At 36.9% G+C, this 21,457-nt stretch overlaps 1 protein-coding gene across 2 annotated transcripts in view; it reads left to right on the top strand.

Moving 5' to 3' along the window:
* Positions 1 to 21,457, top strand: part of PLA2G4A (phospholipase A2 group IVA) — a 165,250-nt gene that overhangs the window by 70,455 nt on the left and 73,338 nt on the right. For both annotated transcript variants that reach the window (XM_060088500.1, XM_060088499.1), the window contains exons 4-5: positions 6,530 to 6,678; positions 7,385 to 7,498. In XM_060088500.1, the coding sequence (XP_059944483.1) occupies positions 6,530 to 6,678; positions 7,385 to 7,498 (263 nt within the window). The remainder of the gene's footprint in view (positions 1 to 6,529; positions 6,679 to 7,384; positions 7,499 to 21,457) is intronic.

The raw sequence follows: 21,457 nt of genomic DNA, 5'->3' as shown, positions 1-21,457 counted from the left end.
CAACATTTTTGTTAGTCACGAGTTAGATAAAAGGATAAGATGTAAGTCTTTACCCACACATTATATCTTTACCTTACCACCTGTTTTCGCTGGAGCTAATCAAGATGAAGCTGAATCAGTGACTCAACACCCAGTTACCCTACAGGCATTAATTCACAAAGGCATGAAATAAGTACAAAGGCGAGAAAAAAAAATTCTTTTCCTGTGTTTCCCTTTTTTTTTTTTTCCCTCAGTGCATTTCTAGGAACTTCTCTAAAGCATTGGGCTAAGTTTTGCTGTCAAAATGGACTGCTTTCCCCTTTCAAAGCTTCCACGCGCTACCATGCCAATGAAGATTATAGATTATGTTAAAAAAAAAAAACTGAGCAGAGATATGTGATTATCTTAATCCAGTTTTAAAATAGCTTCGTAAAACTTCTTTTCATCCTGTGGTGTCTACCACTGCTACAGCTGTTTCTTAACTTGCAAAGATTAGCCATGATGCAGATTGCAGTATCACAGTTTACAGCTGTCAGTGGTTTTCCACTGTTTAGCACCCTTTGGTGTCTCTTATTAATGAAGCAAGAGGAGAAACTAGAAAAACCACCAGTCTTGAGAAAAATTTTAGAGTATTGACTTTTTTTTAAAGTAAAAATAAGAATCTAAAATGACAGCTTTGAACTGGATTCCAATTTTTAAAAGAAGTCTGTTGATGTTTTGGCATATAAACATAGGGTTGGCACCTTGCTGTATGGTAATTTCTTTATTATTTTGTCAGTTAGAATTTGGAAAAGCATATGACCCACTGAGAGTCCAAAATGGCTGAGAAGATGGTAATATCGCTGGTTGACTTATACCACTTCAATTTGCTGCATCCTGTCCCTATCTGGTTCCTCCCAAGGAACTTTACTTTCTACTTTCTCTTTCTTGTTTGACCCAAGAAAACCTGTCCTTCCTCTTGTTCAAAGATTCAAATGAAGATTAAGCCTCAAAAGGCCATTTATCCACCTACGATTTGACTTTATGTGTGTGTAATAACCTGGGTGACTGAGTTATTAGTCATTGGTGGAGTGTATCTGCTTGTCTTCCATTTACTCTTGCCTCTAAAATTAGGCTATTAGCATTTGACTCACTTCCATATTTCAAATCTGCACTTTCGTGTTTGGCTCCCTATCCAAGCCAAGCCAAACTGCTTTTTTTTTTTTTTTTCTTTTTTTGACACAATTAACAAAGGCTATGTATTCATAAACTTGCAGCAAGTGAACCTATTTGCTGTGTTTTGGCAAGACTTCCAAGGTGTTAGAAGAGCGAGTGTAAGTGCTATAGATTAAAAAGAGGAATTCCTGAGAAAATCAGTGATCTGCAAGCGTTCTATTAAGGTGAGATTTTTGGAAATAATCTTTGGTCTTTAGATACATTTGGTAGTCTTTGGCTGCAAAGGTATAAACAAGCAAGTTAGAATATTTCAATAGAGGAAGGATTGTTCTGAGTTAGAGGCAAGGGCTTTTTGTGGTGGGCCATTTTTTGGAACAAGTAGGAGTCCATGGGATGCTTTTTTGTGCAAACTGTCATAATGGTCCTTAAAGGGGTGGTTCCCAGGGCAGGCAGTTCCTCAGAACAAATATAATTCCAGCTTCCACACTCACCAGCTGTGTGATCCAAGTCAAGTAACATAGATGTGCTGGCCAAACTGCTTCTTGATGGGCAGTTCCTGGCATATAGTAGGCACCCAAATATTTGTTGAACGAATGAATGATGTTTACCATCTGCATGCTTCTCCTTCCTGGCACACTTTTTGTTTTCTAGATTAGCTTTTGCTTGGTTTTGTGTTTTCTAATATTTGGGGGAAAACATATAAAAGAGCATTAATCCCGTAAGAAAGAACCAGCCTTCTGAGATGAGGAAGGGCTACATTTTTATTTTTCTACATTTATTGTGAAGTGCCATTGAATATTCTCTTTAAAAGCACATATCTACCTCCACTCAAAAAAAGAAAAATATTTTTCTTTATAGTCTTCTACTACCTGCTATTCTAAACATGTAGTTATATTTGTGGTTTGAGACCCCGAGTACTGGAGACGTGGCAGAAACATGGTTAAGGAAAAGGAACAGTCATCTCTTGGTTGAGGAGTGAGTTGGGTCTCCTGGTAGCATGTCCTTCTCTTCTTTGGCCCACTTCCTCTTGCCATCCTTCCTACCAAGTCTTTTGTTTTCTAATTTTTCTTCCATGGTCCCACTGAGAGAGAAAAGCATTGAGTTAGAAATTGCTATATGTAAATGTATCAAACCAATGCATTGTATAGCTTACACTTACACGTTGTTATATATCAATTAGATCTCAATATGAAGAAATAAATGAAATGGGAATAACTAGCTATTTCCTCCTAAAATAAGATATCAAAAGTGTGAACAGAACATGACCTACATCAGATCAACTAGAATAATTGTTGAAAAATGCAGATCCCTAGTCCCACTACAGATCTCCTGATTATGGGCCTTATGGGATGTGGGTCAAGGGTCTGTATTTTTAATCAGAACCCTAGACATTTATCTTTTTTCTTATCTTTTCTTATCTTTCCTTTTCTTTTCTTTTCTTTCTTTCCCCCTTCCTTCCTTCCTTCCTTCCTTCCTTCCTTCCTTCCTTCCTTTCTTTCTTGTAGGTTTATTTAGAGAGATACACATTCCATAGACACAATGAGGTCAGAAGGGCCTTGGGGGAAAACACACTCCACAGACAGAGTGTGGGCCATCTCAGAAGGTGAGAGGCCCTGAAATGTGTGGTGGTTAATTTTCCCTAGGCATGTACCTTGCACTCTCACTTTTGAGACTCCCCTGTCCTTGACCAATGATGCATAAGCTGCAAGTGGAAAAATGAACTAAAAGACAATCCCAAATACTAATACCTCATTTGTAGATCTTCCCACTTAACAATAAAAAAGCCCACTTAAAAAATCTGATGACCACATAGAAGAACTGTAAAGGACATTGATTACATTATTTGACCGTAACTACGGTGAAAGGACAAAGTATATTTTTAAAATTACTTTTTTAAAATATTCTTTGAAAGCCAATCATTTAAGAACTATTATTTTTGCTTTTCCTTTGTTTTCAATTTTTGTATCTTTTTTTATGAACCTCTGCACCTCTCTCTCTTCCTCTCTTTCTTTCCATCCTTACCCCTTCCCTCCTCTTTTCTTCCTGCTTATCTCCCTTCCTCTTCTTCTCCAAAGCTCTTTTCCATCTCCTCTTTCCATAACAAGCCATACCTTATGATCACATCTTTAGCACTTAGGAGCATGATGTCATTGACAGGATAATTGTTGCAGTCCCATCTTGCTCTGATACTTACTAGCTGTGTGATATTGGACAGATTGCTTAACATCTCTCAGTTCTTGCTGTCTCAACACTAAAAGCACTTACCTTATAGTGTTCTTGTGAGATTAGAATGAGACTCATGTATGTGAAGTACTCAACAGAGATCCTATCAGGCATCACTTGATGGTTGGTTTTTGTGGTTATGAGTTGTAATGGCCACATGTGAAAGGATGTGTTAAAGAAAAAAGTTGAGTCTTTAAGTGAGGAGACCTTAAATATTGTGATAGTTGTTAGGTTCTGAAGATATAAAGATGCGTAAGACTTGGTTCTTAACCTCAAATTGTTGACAGTCTTGTAGGAAAAGACAGATAGATGTGTAGTTTCCTTTATAAAATATAGTATATGCAGTGCTGTCAGATGAAGTATTCAAAGGAGCCATTAAAAGGGAGTGAAGAAAGTCAGAAAGAGAAAAACAAATACCGTATGCTAAAGCACCTATATGGAGTCTAAAAAACAAACAAACAAAAAAGGTACTGATGAACCTAGTTGCAGGGCAGGAATAAAGAGTAGACATAGAGAATGGACTTGATGACATGGGGTGGGAGGGCGAAGCTGGGGCGAAGTGAGAGTAGCATTGACATATATACACTACCGGATGTAAAATAGTTAGCTGGTGGGAAGCAGCAGCATAGCACAGGGAGATCGGTTCGGTGCTTTGCGATGACCTAGGGGGCGGGATAGGGAGGGTGGAAGGGAAACTCAAGAGGTAGGAGATATGGGGACATGTGTATGCATATGGCTGATTTGCTTTGTTGTGCATCAGAAACTGACATGGTATTGTGAAGAAATTATACTCAAAAAAGATATATTAACAAAAAAAGGGGGAGTAATCAATATTTCCACATTCAGGGTCAGTTGCCTTGTTGTTAAGTATGTGTATAGTGGGAGGAAATTTAAATAGCTCCATTATTTGCAGTTGTTCCTTTCTATTTAAAATGGCACCCAGACAGTATGGTACTGGCACAAAAACAGAAATATAGATCAATGGAACAGGATAGAAAGCCCAGAGATAAACCCATGCACATATGGTCACCTTATCTTTGATAAAGGAGGCAAGAATATACAGTGGAGAAAAGACAGCCTCTTCAATAAGTGGTGCTGGGAAAACTGGACAGCTACATGTAAAAGTATGAAATTAGAACACTCCCTAACACCATACACAAAAATAAACTCAAAATGGATTAAAGCCCTAAATGTAAGGCCAGACACTATCAAACTCTTAGAGGAAAACATAGGCAGAACACTCTATGACATAAATCACAGCAAGACCCTTTCTGACCCACTTCCTAGAGAAATGGAAATAAAAACAAAAATAAACAAATGGGACCAATGAAACTTAAAAGCTTTTGCACAGCAAAGGAAACCATAAACAAGACCAAAAGACAACCCTCAGATTGGGAGAAAATATTTGCAAATGAAGCAACTGACAAAGGATTAATCTCCAAAATTTACAAGCAGCTCATGCAGCTCAATATGAAAAAAACAAACAACCCAATCCAAAAATGGGCAGAAGACCTAAATAGACATTTCTCCAAAGAAGATATACAGATTGCTAGCAAACACATGAAAGAATGCTCAACATCATTAATCATTAAAGAAATGTAAATCAAATCTACAATGAGATATCATCTCACACTGGTCAGAATGGCCATCATCAAAAAATCTACAAACAGTAAATCCTGGAGAGGGTGTGGAGAAAAGGGAACCCTCTTGCACTGTTGGTGGGAATGTAAACTGATACAGCCACTATGGAGAACAGTATGGAGGTTCCTGAAAAAACTAAAAATAGAACTAACACACGACCCTGCAATCCCACTACTGGGCATATACCCTAAGGAAACCATAATTCAAAAAGAGACATGTACCAAAATGTTCATTGCAGCTCTATTTACAATAGCCAGGACATGGAAGCAACCTAAGTGTGAATCGACAGATGAATGGATAAAGAAGATGTGGCACATATATACAATGGAATATTACTCAGCCATAAAAAGAAAAGAAATTGAGTTATTTGTAGTGAGGTGGATGGACCTAGAGTCTGTCATACAGAGTGAAGTAAGTCAGAAAGAGAAAAAGAAATACTGTATGCTAACGCATATATATGGAATCTAAGGAAAAAAAGAAAAGGTCATGAAGAACCTAGGGATAAGATGGGAATAAAGACACAGACCTACTAGAGAATGGACTTGAGGATATGGGGAGGGAGAAGGGTAAGCTGGGACAAAGTGAGGGAGTGGCATGGGCATATATACACTACCAAACGTAAAATAGATAGCTAGTGGGAAGCAGCCACATAGGACAGGGAGATCAGCTCCATGCTTTGTGACCACCTAGAGGGGTGGGATAAGGAGGGTGGGAGGGAGGGAGACACAAGAGGGAAGAGATATGGGAACATATGTATATGTATAACTGATTCACTTTGTTATAAAACAGAAACTAACACACCATTGTAAAGCAATTATACTCCAATAAAGATGTTTAAAATAAATAAATAAATAAATAAAATGGCATCCATATCATGCCCTCAGGGGATCTTTATGTGTAACAGAAAAAGCTGTCACTTCCTTGAGATGCCCACTTCCATCTTATTGAATACCACCATAATAAATAGAGAACTATTTGTTGACTACTAATGTAAATGCCTCCCTTTAGAGTTCTTCAGCGCACAAACCTGTACAACCATACAAGTCAGCCTTATAACTACAAGCAATACTTATGCCACACCGACTTTCATTATTTTGTTTGGCAAATAACACAGTAGGTTAATTTTTTTTCTAATATAAACAATCATGATGATCCTGAACTCATGATCTTGTTGCCATCGTAGTCCTGGGGTGACGGTTACGCTGTGGTTAGCTGAGTGAGATTGTTATCATTGTCTAGCAGTTGGACTGAGTTGTTGATTGCAGTGACCATGCCCTCTAGGTAGACAGAGGAATTCTGAATAAAGTACCAATAAATGATTCCCTCTCACAGGACTGTTGGGAAGTGCAGGGACATAATATGTAAACAGTATATAACCTATGCCGTTCTTCTATTATATATCATTTTGTCTCAGACATTTGGAATATGTTATTGCAGATTCATTGAAAATAATCTGATAACACATATTAATAAAAACAAATTAGGAATTGATCACATTTTTCCCCTTCTCATTTGTGTTTACTGTCTGTAGTTGACACTCCAGACCCCTATGTGGAACTTTTCATCTCCTCAACCCCTGACAGCAGGAAGAGAACAAAACACTTCAATAATGACATAAACCCTGTGTGGAATGAGACCTTTGAATTTATTTTGGATCCTAATCAGGACAATGTTTTGGAGGTAAGTGAGTCATTTGGGGACAATGAGATGGCCATTATCATGCTGAGGTTGATGCTTGAGTTTGTCCCCTCACTGCCTTCATTCTTCTCAGTTTGATGTAGTTGGAGTCCAGCTGTGCAGTATATGGTAGATGAGCTTCTAGCTACTGCACATCAAGCTATGTGAGTGTCCAGTGGGAAATACAGGAGCTAGGTGGGGCTGGGAAGAATCTGTTATCCTCCTCACGTGCTTTGGAGAAAATATTCGTTCTGTTAGAAAGAGGAGGATCCAAGTACAATAGAATAAAAATATTGTCAATTGATTAGGACTTTAAAATAAATTAACTTTATTAGCTTAAAGTTCAAATAATTAGCTTTAAAATAAGTTCACATAGATCTTTTCCAAAATAGTTGCATAGATTTTCTACATTAATTTCTTTCTCATATTCCAAAAATAGCGTTTCCCTGGAGAGGGGATAAAGTTTCATTTTTCAAAGTATGATAATGTCAATCAGGAAAGTGAAAAATTAATTATTATGTTAGAAGCAAATGTGGCATTCAGACACAAAAGACATAGTATTGTTACCAGTTGAATATTGAGGATTTCAAATGACTGTTAAATATCACTTGAGAACTTTCATTTTTTAAGTGTGATGGAGATTATAGATATAATTTCCAAAGATTCCAGAAAAATTTGATACCTCTGCTCTACCTTTTACTCTCTATAGATCACGTTGATGGATGCCAATTACATCATGGATGAAACGCTCGGGACAACAATATTTCCCATATCTTCTATGAAAGTGGGAGAGAAGAAAGAGGTTCCTTTTATTTTCAACCAAGTAAGCAGCACAACGAATTATTTTTCAACCTTATGTCAGATAAAATCTATTTAACCTGGAAAGTTGGAGCTTAATGTTTGGAAATCCTTCCTTTGCTTCCTTCCTAGTCTTTCTTCCTTTCCTTCCTTCCTTCCTTCCTTCCTTCTTTCTTTCTTTCTTTTTCTTTCTTTCTTTCTTTCTTTCTTTCTTTCTTTTCTTTCTTTTCTTTCTTTTCATTCTTTTCTTAGGTTTGCTGCATTTCTGAAATTTCAATAATTTATTTAAGATTAATAAAACCCTAGAGCAATTATTTATACAGAGCAAACATTGGATTCTGAATTTTACAGGAAACTAGTGTAGTAGTTTATAGTGAGAAATGTAAGCAACTGGTAGACCAGGATTCAGAAAGCTGGTTAATGTATTACTTTCTTCTTTTTGGGAACAGCTTGGTGTTTTTGTCCCTTGGAATGATTTTCAAATCTCTCCCCTCACCCACATCTCCTTATCCCTTAACTCCTACCTCCTTTCCTAACTGTTAGCATCCCATATGACCTCTTCCTGAACCACCATGATAATTATGTGTTGTTCATTGGGACTGAATCATCTAAACTGTTCAGACTCAACTCCTGGTCAGGAAACTGGAATACTGGTTATGCATGCCTAATTACAGACCTAATACATAGTTTATATTTATTCCATGAGTATATACCTATTTAGAAACTGACTTAAGCCCAAAGGACCCTGACCAGTTCATGTAATCAGAGTGACTCAGTTGCCTTGAGGACACTCCAGTCACATACTCCCTGCTGATACCTTTAGCTGCTCCAGGAAGCATGTCTTCTATATGTTTTCTATCCAGTGCTAAGAGATACACTGCCCACATTTCTGTTTACCTCTTTTAAAGTTATTTCATTCATTCTTCTTTCAAACATTTATTGGAGTCTACCAACCATGGTGTTGTGTTCAAGGCACATAAAGAAGAATATGGTACAGGAAGCTCTTCCCTCAATTATCTTCATCTGGGGTGGAGGTGAGGTAGGGGTTGGAAAAGGAAATGAACATAGGGAGTTACATGCGATGAAAAGAAACCACTACACAGTAAGATAAGTATCAATGAGGTGTGTTCAGAGTGCAGGAGGAAGACAGAATAAAGAAAGATTACGTTGTGAGAGGAGGCCAGAGATGGCTCCATATCAGTAAATGATTTTGAGCAGGTCGAACAGTGAACATAGTAGTTAATACCTTGTCATTTGAAGCCAGGTTGTTTGGTGTTTAAATCCCAGCTCTGTTTCTTACCATTTGTTTCATCCTGGGGAAATCACTTAGTTCCTCTGAATCTCAATTTGCTCATCTGTAAAGTGGAGATTATATCTCATAGGAGAATCATTATGATTACATGAGTTAGTTATATTTATATATAATATATCCACATAATTATAGAGTATAATGTATATTACATTTAAATATATTTAGATGTAATTATTTAATTATAACTTATATAATTTTATATAAAATATGATTATATATTACTTAGTTTATATATTAAGTATATAACATTACATATAAAATATATAACAATAATTGATTATAGTAATATATATACTACTCACATAGGTGTATCTTTACATACATATAATGCTTATTGCCTGGTACATATTAAGCAGTATATAAATGTTTGTGAAGAATAGAATTTCAGTAGGCAGAAAAGCAGTTATGAGCGTTCTAGTTTCTAGTAGAAACTGCAAAGGCATGGAGTTTTGAAAGAATAAAACAAGTTGGGGCATGACAAGTTACGTGGCTTGGCAAGTTCATATTGGTGAGCAGTGGGATAGAGAGAAGTGGCTCAATGTTATAACATCCGCAGACCTCACCTATGGCATGTTGCTAGGATTGGTTCTCAATAAACCCTTGTTGAGGGCTTCATAAGCACAATTGGCCTTTCTGAAATATAATGTTTTTTTCCTGCCCTTCAGTCTATGACACAAAGACTGATTTTAAGAGAAGATACTGTAGGAAAACATGCCTTTCCTCTCCTCCTGTCATTTCCTATGCTTAGGTGTGTAACCCTGGGGCTCTAAAAAAGGACTTCTACATTCCTGAATTTAAAGTAGCTTACATAATTATTTTCTTTAGTGTGCTTGAGAAAACAGTTGGCCAAACAGCTTTCTTTCATTACACTGTTTTCAAGAGTCCTTTGTAGTTTTCATCTGAATGACAATTCTTTGAGTTGGTGACCTGTGATGGTAGTGGGAGAAAAGTAAATGCATAATGGCTGGTTGGGGAGACCCCACATTTGTCCCCCAGACCATGTGGCGTGTCCTAAGCAAGCCATCCAGTCCCTCCTCATCCCTGAATCCCCATCTTTCAGAGGAGGACTGTCTTTTGTCTACAGTGTCCACGGAGGTTATAAGAGAAAACGAGTTGCGAGGGAATCATGTGGGAGAGGAGATCTATAAACAGTTCTTGGAGATGGTTAAGGCAACCTGATATAATAAAAAGACCACTTGAGTTTGGCAAAGGAAGGACTTATGCTTCAAGCCAAGACATTATTAGCAAAAACTCCTTCAAAGTTTTGTCATCCAAAAGTTCATACTGAGTCAACATAGAGGGATTTCTGTGGCCAGGAGCCAGCTGGAGAAAGAACAGGAGCCTCCAAGTGGAAATTGCCAGATTCCCAGGGTCCTGCTCTACCCACTCAGGGTAGAAACTGGGAACCGGGAGACCTGGGCTCTCGTTTTGTCTGTTACTAACCTCCCTCTAGAGTGTCTGAGTTGTCATTCTTTCTCTCTGAGTCTTATTTGCTTCATCTCTAAAATGAAGGCTTCCATTAACTTTTTGGGGGGAGGCGTACTGGGAGGCATGTGGAATCTTAGATCTCAGACCAGGGATGGAACCCGTGCTCCCTGCAGTGGAAGTGCACAGTCTTAACCACTGGACCACTAGGGTAGTCCCTCCCTTAACTTATCTCTAAATACTTTTTAATTTATAAAATTCTGTGCTCTAGAAAGAAGATCTTATTTTTCACTTGACTATTTTTACCCAGAAGTTTTCAATGCTTCCCATTTTACAGATATGGAAAAACATGATAATGTATTAAAAAATCTTTATTATGCAGGTTTATAGTACTGACCTATCCATAGATTATTTTTTAATATGAGAATTTGAGCCTCTATTGTGTACCTGAAACTTCGATTAATATTAAGAAAGCTATTAAAAGTTTCATTTTCAAGGAACTGATAGTCTGTTTGGAAAGGAGCAGGCATTCACGTATAAGCTGATAAGTAGTATAATAAGCAGTCTCATGAGGCATCTATTCATTGATTTACTTACTTAGGAGTTATTTATTAAACACTGAGTGTGTTCCAGGCAGTATTCTAGGTGATGGGCAAACAGCAGAGGACATGGTGGATGATGGTTCCCAGGGAGCTTGCATGCTGATGGGGAAAGTAAATAGGCAACAGGAAGCAAAAAGATAATCAACACAATATCGACTAGTGATAAATGCTATGAAAAAAATAAAATATAGGGAAGTGATAGAGAACAATTGGTGGGCAAGTGAGTTTATATAGTCAAAAAAGGCCTTTCTAAGGTATTATCTTTTGCTTCAAATTTTATTACCAAAATTTTCAAGCATATACAAAGTTGAAATATTTCTACATTGGATACCCATATAACTGCTACCTAGATTCTACAATTACCATTTTATTCTACTTGCTTTTCACATATCTTTCTATCTGTCCGTCCATCAAACCATTTTGCTACATTATTTATTTATTTGTTTGTTTTTGTGGCCATGCCATGTGGTTTGTGGGATCTTAGTGCCCCGACCAGGGATGGAACCCGGGCCCTCCGCAGTGAAACTGTGGAGTCCTAACCACTGGACCGCCAGGGAATTCCCCATCTTGATACATTGAAACACAAACTGCAGACAATAGTATGCTTCATCCCTAAAGACTTCAGCGTATCATCAACTAGAGTTCATTATTTACAAATTTATAATTGTAAGTGCTAAATAAATCGTGTAGACAATGTATACAATGAGAGTTATAAGAAGGAATTATTCATCCATTCATTCATTTCACAAATAACTATTGAGCACTTATTGTGTGTCAGACAGTCTTTAGGCACTACCTATTCAGAAATAAATAAAACAAACAGGAATCCCTACCCTAATGGAACTTATATTCTACTTAGTAAGATAAATAAGTAAAGGATGCCTGTGTTGGATAGTGATAGAGATAAGTGCTAAATAAACCAAGGATGGAGGAGAGGAGAGTATGCATATGTGTGTGAAGAGGGTTGCAAATGCAGTTCCAAAACTGTGGCTGAGAAAAGCATCTCTGATGATACCTGAGGGGAGAAGCCACTCTGAGTAGGAAGGTCCTGAAGCAGAAGTTTGCCTGGCTTGTTGAGTAACAGCAAGGAGGAGAGCACAGCTGGAACGCAGAGAGTAGTAGGGAGAGTAGTAGGAGATGAGGACGGGGCATGGGGTTACAGTGGACCATTGTGGGTTACAGTGGATATCAATGGTATGGGCTTGTTCCTAAAGGAAGGATGTGGTTGGCTCACTAAAGGGGTGGAAGGCCATTCTGGTGGAGAGAACAGCCTGAGCCTTTGCTCACAGTTCCAGGACTAGAAAAGACAAGCACGTTCAGGAAATGGTGTCTAGACAAGTGCCAGGGGACCAGAGCATTTGTACGTGAAGGAAGAACAGGTACATGGGGATCAAACTTTAGCAGAGCCCAAATTCAGGTAGCTGGGTTTAGATATTATTTTACTGACAGCAGTGACTCATGGAAGGTTTCTGACCAGGTCATGGGGAATTTAGAGCAAACAGGATTTGGCTTTTTCCTCAGAAGTATTACTAAACCAAAAGTTGGTAGGTAAAGATAAAGAATGTTTGATATTGAAAATAAGAAGGCTGATGCAGCTTTAGCAGATGACCTCTGTCGAAAGTGGCAGGTATGAGGAATATGGGGTGACTTGAACAAAGTGTAGCATTAGCTTTAGTGTGTCAGTAAAAGTGGAATGGAATGATTGCTTAGTGGCGGTGAGGATCGGCTAAAGTTGGAAAGCAGGAATTTTTTCAGCTTTTCCTGAGACTATGATTTATCATTCAACTCAATTTCAGAATGCTCCCTCTCTCTTTTTTAAATTTTTATTTTTTTTAAGGAGAAAGCCAATTTGGGTCCACGGTTTTGTTTCCCAGCTAACATTTATAAAATCCGGGTTAGGCTGTGCTTGTTGGAATCCTAAGTTTAGAGAGTGTCAGAGATGTCATTTGAGAGAAACTGGTGGGACGTGCAGCTTTTGACCCCAGGCTCCAAGTCAGACAGACACTGTCTGGGATGGAATCATGATTCGGCTACTTATTCACTGAGTGATGTCAGATGAGTTATTTTTTTTCTCTTCACCTTGCATGCCCCTTTGTGAAACAGAGCTGTATATATATCATACCTACCTCTAAAGGTTGTGGTTATGGTTAAATGCGTTAATACATGGAGAGTTTTAGAACAGTGCCTGGCCCAGTAAACAGTAAATAAATATTAGTTATTCTCATTTAATTATACTGGCCAGATTGAACTATTTGTCAAGTGCTTCATGAAACTGACTTAACTGACTATTATACTTACTTATTTGTTTGAACTTACTGATCGAAATGAACTTATTTATATACGGGTAGAGTCTATAAATTTAGTAATAATTTGTTTCAACACAGTTCAAAATCAAGAAGGCTCTAGTCACCCATTACTGCATATATTAAGTGTGGCTTTGGGTTGCAGTATCCCAATTTAAAGCAGAAAGAATTCCTTCCAAATTTAGTGTGTTTTGTGTAAACAAAGTAGCCCACTTCAAGAAAATCATGAACATGCTAAGATTTGGAAGTAAGACAGGGAAAAATTACACTTCTTTATTCTCTAGATGAATCTTTATCTTGGCCAATATTCTGAGGAAGGTAGCCTCTGATTTTCCACTGTGTAGTGTTTTAATTTGACATATTTATTTAGAAGTTAGTGTTATTGTTTAAAAATAGCCATGTCTCACGGTTTCTGTGGTATCTAATTTTGGCTGAATGCTTTCTTTGATTTTTGCTCATTCCTGATTGCAACTTGAAAATAAATGAGAGAGTTCTGTAGAAGAGATAGTGACAAAACTTTTAAAAAATGGGAGTTTTGATGGTGAGTCACTATCAGGATGATTTCATTGGAAAACCATGTATTGATGTGTGAAGACAAAGACTACAATTTAGCAAAGTGAATGAGACCAAGCAGACTTTGGAGGGAAAACAAGAGAAATATATAATTTTGTGAGAAATTTGGGAGATCTTTGGCTAAGATGTGAATGCCATTACATTGATGCAGGGCAGAGTTCAGAAGTAGGTCAAACAATTCCAGGCTTTATGAGAGAATGCATTTTTATTTTGGAACACTAGCAATGGAAACTTAAGTGAGTCTCTTTTCATACTTCTACAGTTTATAACTTTTAAATTACAGGGCATTTTAGAGTGCTCTTGTATCCTTGGGGTCCTCTTCTGGACCTAAGCTCCATCAGGGACTACAACACTTTCAGCCTATTTACTGTTGTTACCCAGCCTGACACACATCAGACACTTTCATTTCTGAATGCACTTATAGGAAATATAGAAAATCTGGGAAGTGCTCAGACGGCCATAATGAAAGTAAATGAAGTTTAAAAAAGAGAAAAACTTAAGATTGTGAGAGATTTCCATTTGGAGAAAAAAAGATAGTGTTTTGGCTTGGTACTAGTGCTCTAGGAAATCTGGTTTATTGTATGATAGCTGATGATTACACAGCTCTTTCTGAATTTCCAGTGTCCACATAAAGAAAAGGGACCTTAAATTAAGAACAAAGAGATTGTTGTCAAATAAAAGGAAGAAAACTCTGTGTGATAGAGTGAAACGTGGCTACAGGGAAAATAGTTTAATTTTTAATCTTTCAAATCTTTTAAGACTGTCTGGGTTATCTGGGGAGACACAATTATCCTGAATTCTTGGGTGATGGATTATATGATTCCTGGTAATAAATGCTAAATTAATTAAGAAATTAGATATATTAACTAGATTTACGGTGGTGGTCATTTTGCATTATATACAAATATTGAATCATTATGTTACATACCTGAAACTAATATGTTATATGGCAATTATATCTCAGTCAAAAAATGTTAGTTTTTAGTGTTATCAAAAAGTCACATGTGTTTAAAAAGATGATTTTAGCAGTGTATCATTCAACTTTAAACATGCAAAATTTATTTACATGTGACCTTGTTTGAATTGGTGGGATTGTAACTTCTACTCTGCACTTGAATTGCCTATTTGTTAGATCCACGTATGATTACTTCTTCATAGGATGAAGTTACAGTTTATGGAAACATTATTTTTTGCAAAAGTTGCCCTTTTTTTAGATATAATTTTATTTGCTATCTTGCATAGGTCAGGTAAATACAGGCAAAGCAAAAAATATTATGTAATTCTCTTGAAAGATATAAATGATTATTGAATCAACATGGTAATAAGTTGCTCTTTGTTTCTACCAAGGGGGAAAAAAAGAGTAAATTGACTCAGGAGGGATCAGAATTCAAAATAAAGTTTTATTGAAAGTGAAGTTTGTAAATACTGGAGTATTTTAATAAGAGAAGGCATGGCATATTTGATGAGCTCTTTACTAATAGGATAGATTCTCAAATTAAAAATTATTTGACTGTGTGCATCTTTTGGAAATAATAATTTTAAATGACTTCCTTAATGCCAGGCACTATGCTTGTTGCATTAGCTTTATTATTTCAAAATGACCCGGGGAAGTTTGCAAGAGAATTCGTGGGTTAGATACTTTTAAAATTATTTTTAAGTCTGAAATGGCTTTTTTTAAAAAATAGTTTCTCTCCTATAGTTCCCCTCCCCTGTCCCAACTGAACATCTCCCATTGTAAGCATCTAAAATTGCTTTCCACTGTGGAATTCAAAAAAGAGATTGTTGTTTCCCCCCAAGAACATACAATGAGTACAGCCTGTTTCTCACATTAATAATTCCTAGAAGAGGTGGAGCTCTCTTCATTGTCCTTGTTCCTGGCTAAGTATTATGGGGTGGGGGAGACCCAGGGAAATTTGATCACCTTTCCTTCTAATTGACTTGATAATGCAAGCCACCTGGAAGAGTGTGATGCAGAGATGCTTCATGGAGTGTGTGGGAAGGAGTTTACAATAATTGTTTAATGCCTCACAGGAAGCACATATTTTTGTGGCACTTTTATCTGAATGACATGTTCCAGGTGCAAGATGCAGAGAGATTGTGAATGTCCATCTTCATAGCATGTCTGAACATAGTGCATCAAGAGGGAAAATTTTAAATTTCCTCCAGGTTGTGAGTGGTCCACTTGGGCAACACATGGAAGTAAGGATCAGAATCCATGTGACAAGAAACATGGCAGCACCTTCTATAACACTCTGAATGGTGGAAATATCCTGTGTTTTCTCTTCTCTCATCCTGCTTTCATTTAAAGAGTCTTAGCAGTCTGTCTAGGATCATGGATGTCTCAGCCAAGAAATGTTGCAGATGGACGTAGAAGGGATATTCTTATGGAGAAGACAAATATGACCATAAACACAGCACAGCTAATTTTCCTTTTGTTAGATTGTTGGGACAAGTAGTCATTAGATATATTCAGGCATCAGATTTTTTTCTTTTCTTTTGGCTGTGCTGCACAGCTTGTGGGATCTTAGTTCCCCGACCAGGGATTGAACCCATACCCTCAGAAGGGAAAGCACAGAGTCCTAACCACTGGACTGCCAGGGAATTCCGAGGCATCAGATATTTTAAAATGTAAAATGTTTAGGGATCTGCCAGTTGAGAAACCAGCTTTTTCCCAAACATTTTCTGTCATGAGATGGCACATGGGAATAGGAAGCCCATTCCAGCTTTGAATCTTTCTATTTGTTAGACTGGAAACTACATATTGAGCTCAAACTCAGCTCAAACTTCATATTGAGCTGTATTCTTGTTCTTTTAATTTCCATTCTTCCTTGGTGCTTTTGCCCTGTGGAGATAAAAACCGTAAATCTAGTCTCATTTTAATAGCAGCTTTCATGTATTTCTTTAAAACAAGCAGACTGTGTTTTACCCATGTCTCATTTTTCTAACAATGTCTGAAGAAGTGACCTCATTCAATATAAAATGTTTTCCAAGCCCTCTTTGGGAAAGACTCCATTTGAAAGTGGAAATGGGGATGTGCTGGGATGTGGTCTGAGCAGTGCTTTCATTGATAGAATGCACAGCAATTACATTAATTGTTTAGAAGCCAATTGTCTTTTTGACTTAAAACTGAACTACAGTTCATCTGGGCACGTATAATTCCATTTGTACTAGGATTCTTGATTATTTTATTAACTTCAAAGCAATATTTCTATTCATAGAATTCCATACATAAGAACTGCTGTCTGGGTGGGACCAGCCCATGATTTTATCGCTAGTAGCAATGAAAATTTTTTTAAATTTAATTTAATTTTTTATACAGAAGGTTCTTATTTGTTATCTATTTTATACACATCAGCGTATATGTGTCAATGCCAACCTCCCAATTCATCCCATCACGAACCCCCACACCTGCCTTCCCCCCTTGGTGTCCATACGTTTCTTCTCTACATCTGTGTCTCTATTTCTGCCTTGCAAACAAGTTCATCTTCACCATTTTTCTGGATTCCACATATATGTGTTAATATATGATATTTGTTTTTCTTTTTCTGACTTACTTCACTCTGTATGACAAGTCCAACCACATCTCTACAAATGACCCAATTTCGTTCCTTTTTATGGCTGAGTAATATTCCATTGTATATATGTACCACATCTTCTTTATCCATTTGTCTGTCAATGGGCATTCAGGTTGCTTCCATGACCTGGTTATTGTAAATAGTGCTGCAATGAACATTGGGTTGCATGTTTCTTTTTGAATTATGGTTTTCTCTGGGTATATGCCCAGTAGCGGGATTGTTGTGTCATATGATAATTATATTTTTAGTTTTTTAAGGAACCTCCATACTGTCCTCCATAGTGGCTGTATCAACTTACATTCCCACCAAACAGTGCAAGAGGGTTCCCTTTTTCCACACCCTCTCCAGCATTGCTGTTTGTAGATTTTTTGATGATGCCTATTCTAATCAGTGTGAGGTGATACCTCATTGTAGTTTTGATTTGCATTTCTCTAATAGTTAGTGATGTTGAGCAGCTTTTCATGTGCCTCTTGGACATCTGTATGTCTTATTTGTAGAAGTGTCCATTTAGGTCTTCTGCCCATTTTTTGATTGGGTTGTTTGTTTTTTTTAATATTGAGCTGCATGAGCTGTTTATATATTTTGGAGATTAATCCTTCATCCATTGATTCATTTGCAAATACTTTCTCCCATTCTGAGGGCTGTTTTTTCATCTTGTTTATGGCTTCCTTTGCTGTGCAAAAGCTTTCAATTTTCATTAGGTCCCATTTGCTTATTTTTGTTTTTATTTCCATTACTCTAGGAGGTGGGTCACAAAAGATCTTGCTGTGATTTATGTCAGAGTATTCTTCCTATGTTTTCCTCTAAGAGTTTTACAGTGCCTGGTCTTACATTTAGGTCTTCAATCCATTTTGAGTTTATTTTTGTGTAAGGTGTTACGGAGTGTTCTAATTTCATTCTTTTACGTGTAGCTGCCCAGTTTTCCCAGCACCACTTATTGAAGAGACTGTCTTTTCTCCATTGTATATCCTTGCCTCCTTTGTCATATATTAGTTGACCATAGGTGTGTGGGTTTATCTTTGGGTTTTCTATCCTGTTCCATTCATCTATATTTCTGTTATTGTGCCAGTACAATATTGTCTTGATTACTGTAGCTTTGTAGTATAGTCTGAAGTCAGGGAGCCTGATTCCTCCAGCTCCATTTTTTTCCCCTCAAGATTGCTTTGGCTATTCGGGGTCTTTTGTGTCTCCACACAAATTTAAAAATTTTTTGTTCTACATCTGTAAAAACTGCCATTGGTAATTTGATAGGGATTGCATTGAATCGGTTGACTGCTTTGGGTAGTATAATCCTTTTCACAATATTGATTCTTCCAATCCAAGAACATGGTATAGCTCTCCATCTGTTTGTGTCATCTATGATTTCTTTCATCAGTGTGTTAGTTTTCTGAGTACAGAACTTTTACCTCCTTAAGTAGGTTTATTTCTAGATATTTTATTCATTTTGTTGCAGTAGTAAATGGGAGTATTTCCTTAATTTCTCTTTCTGATCTTTCATTGTTAGTGTATAGGAATGCAAGAGATTTCTGTGCATTAATTTTGTATCCTGCAGCTTTACCAAATCCATTGATTAGCTCTAGTAGTTTTCTGGTGGCATCTTTAGGATTCTCTATGTATAGTATCATGTCATCTGCAAACAGTGACAGTTTTACTTCTACTTTTCCAATTTGTATTCCTTTTATTACTTTTTCTTCTCTAATTACTGTAGCTAGGACTTCCAAAACTATGTTGAATAATGGTGACGAGTGTCAACATCCTTGTCTCATTCCTGATCTTATAGGAAATGTATTCTGTTTTTCACCATTGAAAAGGATGTTTGCTGTGGGTTTGTCATATATGGCCTTTATTATGTTGAGGTAGGTTCCCTCTGTGCCCACTTTCAGGAGAATTCTTATCTAAATGGATGTTGAATTTTGTCAAAAGCCTTTTCTGCATCTATTGAGATGATCATATGGTTTTTATTCTTCAATATATTAATATGGTGTATCACATTGATTAATTTGTATATATTGAAGAATCCTTGCACCCCTGGGGTAAATCCCACTTGATCATGGTGTATGATCTTTTAAATGTGTTGTTGGATTCTGTTTGCTAGTATTTTGTTGAGGAGTTTTGCATCTATATTCATCATTGATATTGGTCTGTAATTTTCTTTCTATGTAGTATCTTTGTCTGGCTTTGATATCAGGGTGATGGTGACCTTGTAGGATGAGTTTAGGAGTGTTCTTTCCTCTGCAATTTTTTGGAAGAGCTTGAGAAGGATGGGTGTTAGCTATTCTCTAAATGTTTGATAGAATTCCCCTGTGAAGCCATCTGGTCCTGGACTTTTGTTTGTTGGAAGATTTTTAATCCCAGTTTCAATTTCATTACTTTTGATTGGTCTGTTCATATTTTCTATTTCTCCTGGTTCAGTCTTAGAAGGTTACACCTTTCAAAGAATTTGTCCATTTCTTCCAGGTTGTCCATTTTTTGGCATAGAGTGACTTGTATTAGTCTCCTAGGATGCTTTGAATTTCTGTGGTGTCCATTGTAACTTCTACTTTTTCCTTTCTAATTTTATTGATTTGAGTCCTCTCCCTCTTTTTCTTGATGAGTCTGGCTAAAGGTATATCAATTTTGTTTGTCTTCTCAAAGAACCAGCTTTTAGTTTTATTGATCTTTGCTATTGTATTCTTTGCTTCTATTTCATTTATTTCTGCTCTGATCTTTATGATTTCTTTCCTTCTACTAACTTTGGGTTTTGTTTGTTCTTCCTTGTCTAGTTCCTTGAGGTGTAAGGTTAGATTGTTTATTTGTGATTTTTCTTGTTTCTTGAGGTAAGATTGTGTTGCTATAAACTTCCCTCTTCAAACTGCTTTTGCTGCATCCCATAGGTTTTGGATTGTCATGTTTTCTTTGTCATTTGTCTCTAGGTATGTTTTGACTTCCTCTTTGATTTCTTCAGTGATCTATTGGTTGTTTAGTAATGTACTGTTTAGCCTCCATGTGTTTGTGCTTTTTACATTTTTTTCCCTGTAATTGATTTCTAATTTCATAGTGTTGTGGTCAGAGGAGATGCTTGATTTGATTTCAGTTTTCTCAAATTTACCACGGGTTGATTTGTGACCCAAGATGTGATCTATCCTGGAGAATGTTCCGTGTTCACTTGAGACAAAACTGTAATCTGCAGTTTTCGGATGGAATGTCCTATAAAATATCAGTTAAATGTATCTGGTCTATTGTGTCATTTAAAGCTTGTGTTTCCTTATTAATTTTCTGTCTGGTGATCTGTGCTTTGGTGTAAGTGAGGTGTTAAATTCCCCACTATTATTATGTTACTGTCGATTTCCTCTTTTAGAGCTGTTAGCATTTGCCTTATGTATTGAGGCACTCCTATGTTGGGTGCATATATATTTATAATTGTTATATCTTCTTCTTGGATTGATCCCTTGGTCATTATGTAGTGTCCTTCCTTGTCTCTTGTAACATTCTTTATTTTAATGTCTATTTTATCTGATATGAGTATTGCTACTAGAGCTTTCTTTTGATTTCCAATTGCATGGAATATCTTTTTCCATCCCTTCACTTTCAGTCTGTATGTGTCCCTAGGTCTGAAGTGGGTCTCTTGCAGACAGCATATATATGGGTCTTATTTTTGTATCCATTCACCAAGCCTGTGTCTTTTGGTTGGAGCATTTAATCCACTCATATTTAAGGTGATTATTGATATGTATGGTCCTATTACCATTTTCTTAATTGTTTTGTGTTTGTTTTTGTAGGTCCTCTTCTTCTCTTGTGTTTCCCACTTAGAGAAGTTTCTTTAGCATTTGTTCTAGAGCTGGTTTGGTGGTGCTGAATTCTCTTAGCTTTTACTTGTCTGTAAAGCTTTTGATTTCTCCGTCAAATCTGAATGAGATCCTTGCTGGGTAGAGTAATCTTGGTTGTAGGTTCTTCTCTTTCATCACTTTAAATATATCATGCCACTCCCTCCTGTCTTGTAGAGTTTCTGCTGAGAAATCAGCTGTTAACCTTATGGGAGTTCCCTTGTATGTTGTCATTTTCCCCTTGTTGCTTTTAATAATTTTTCTTTGTTTTTAATTCTTGACAATGTGATTACTATGTGTCTCGGCCTGTTTCTGCTTGGGTTTATCCTTCCTGGGACTCTCTGCGCTTCCTGGACTTGGGTGGCTATTTCCTTTCCCATGTTAGGGAATT

Source organism: Mesoplodon densirostris, chromosome 2 (assembly GCF_025265405.1).
Source record: "Mesoplodon densirostris isolate mMesDen1 chromosome 2, mMesDen1 primary haplotype, whole genome shotgun sequence".
In the NCBI taxonomy this organism is placed as follows: domain Eukaryota; kingdom Metazoa; phylum Chordata; class Mammalia; order Artiodactyla; family Ziphiidae; genus Mesoplodon; species Mesoplodon densirostris.
Note: the sequence above shows the minus strand (reverse complement) of the source record. Positions and strands in the feature narration are given on the sequence as shown.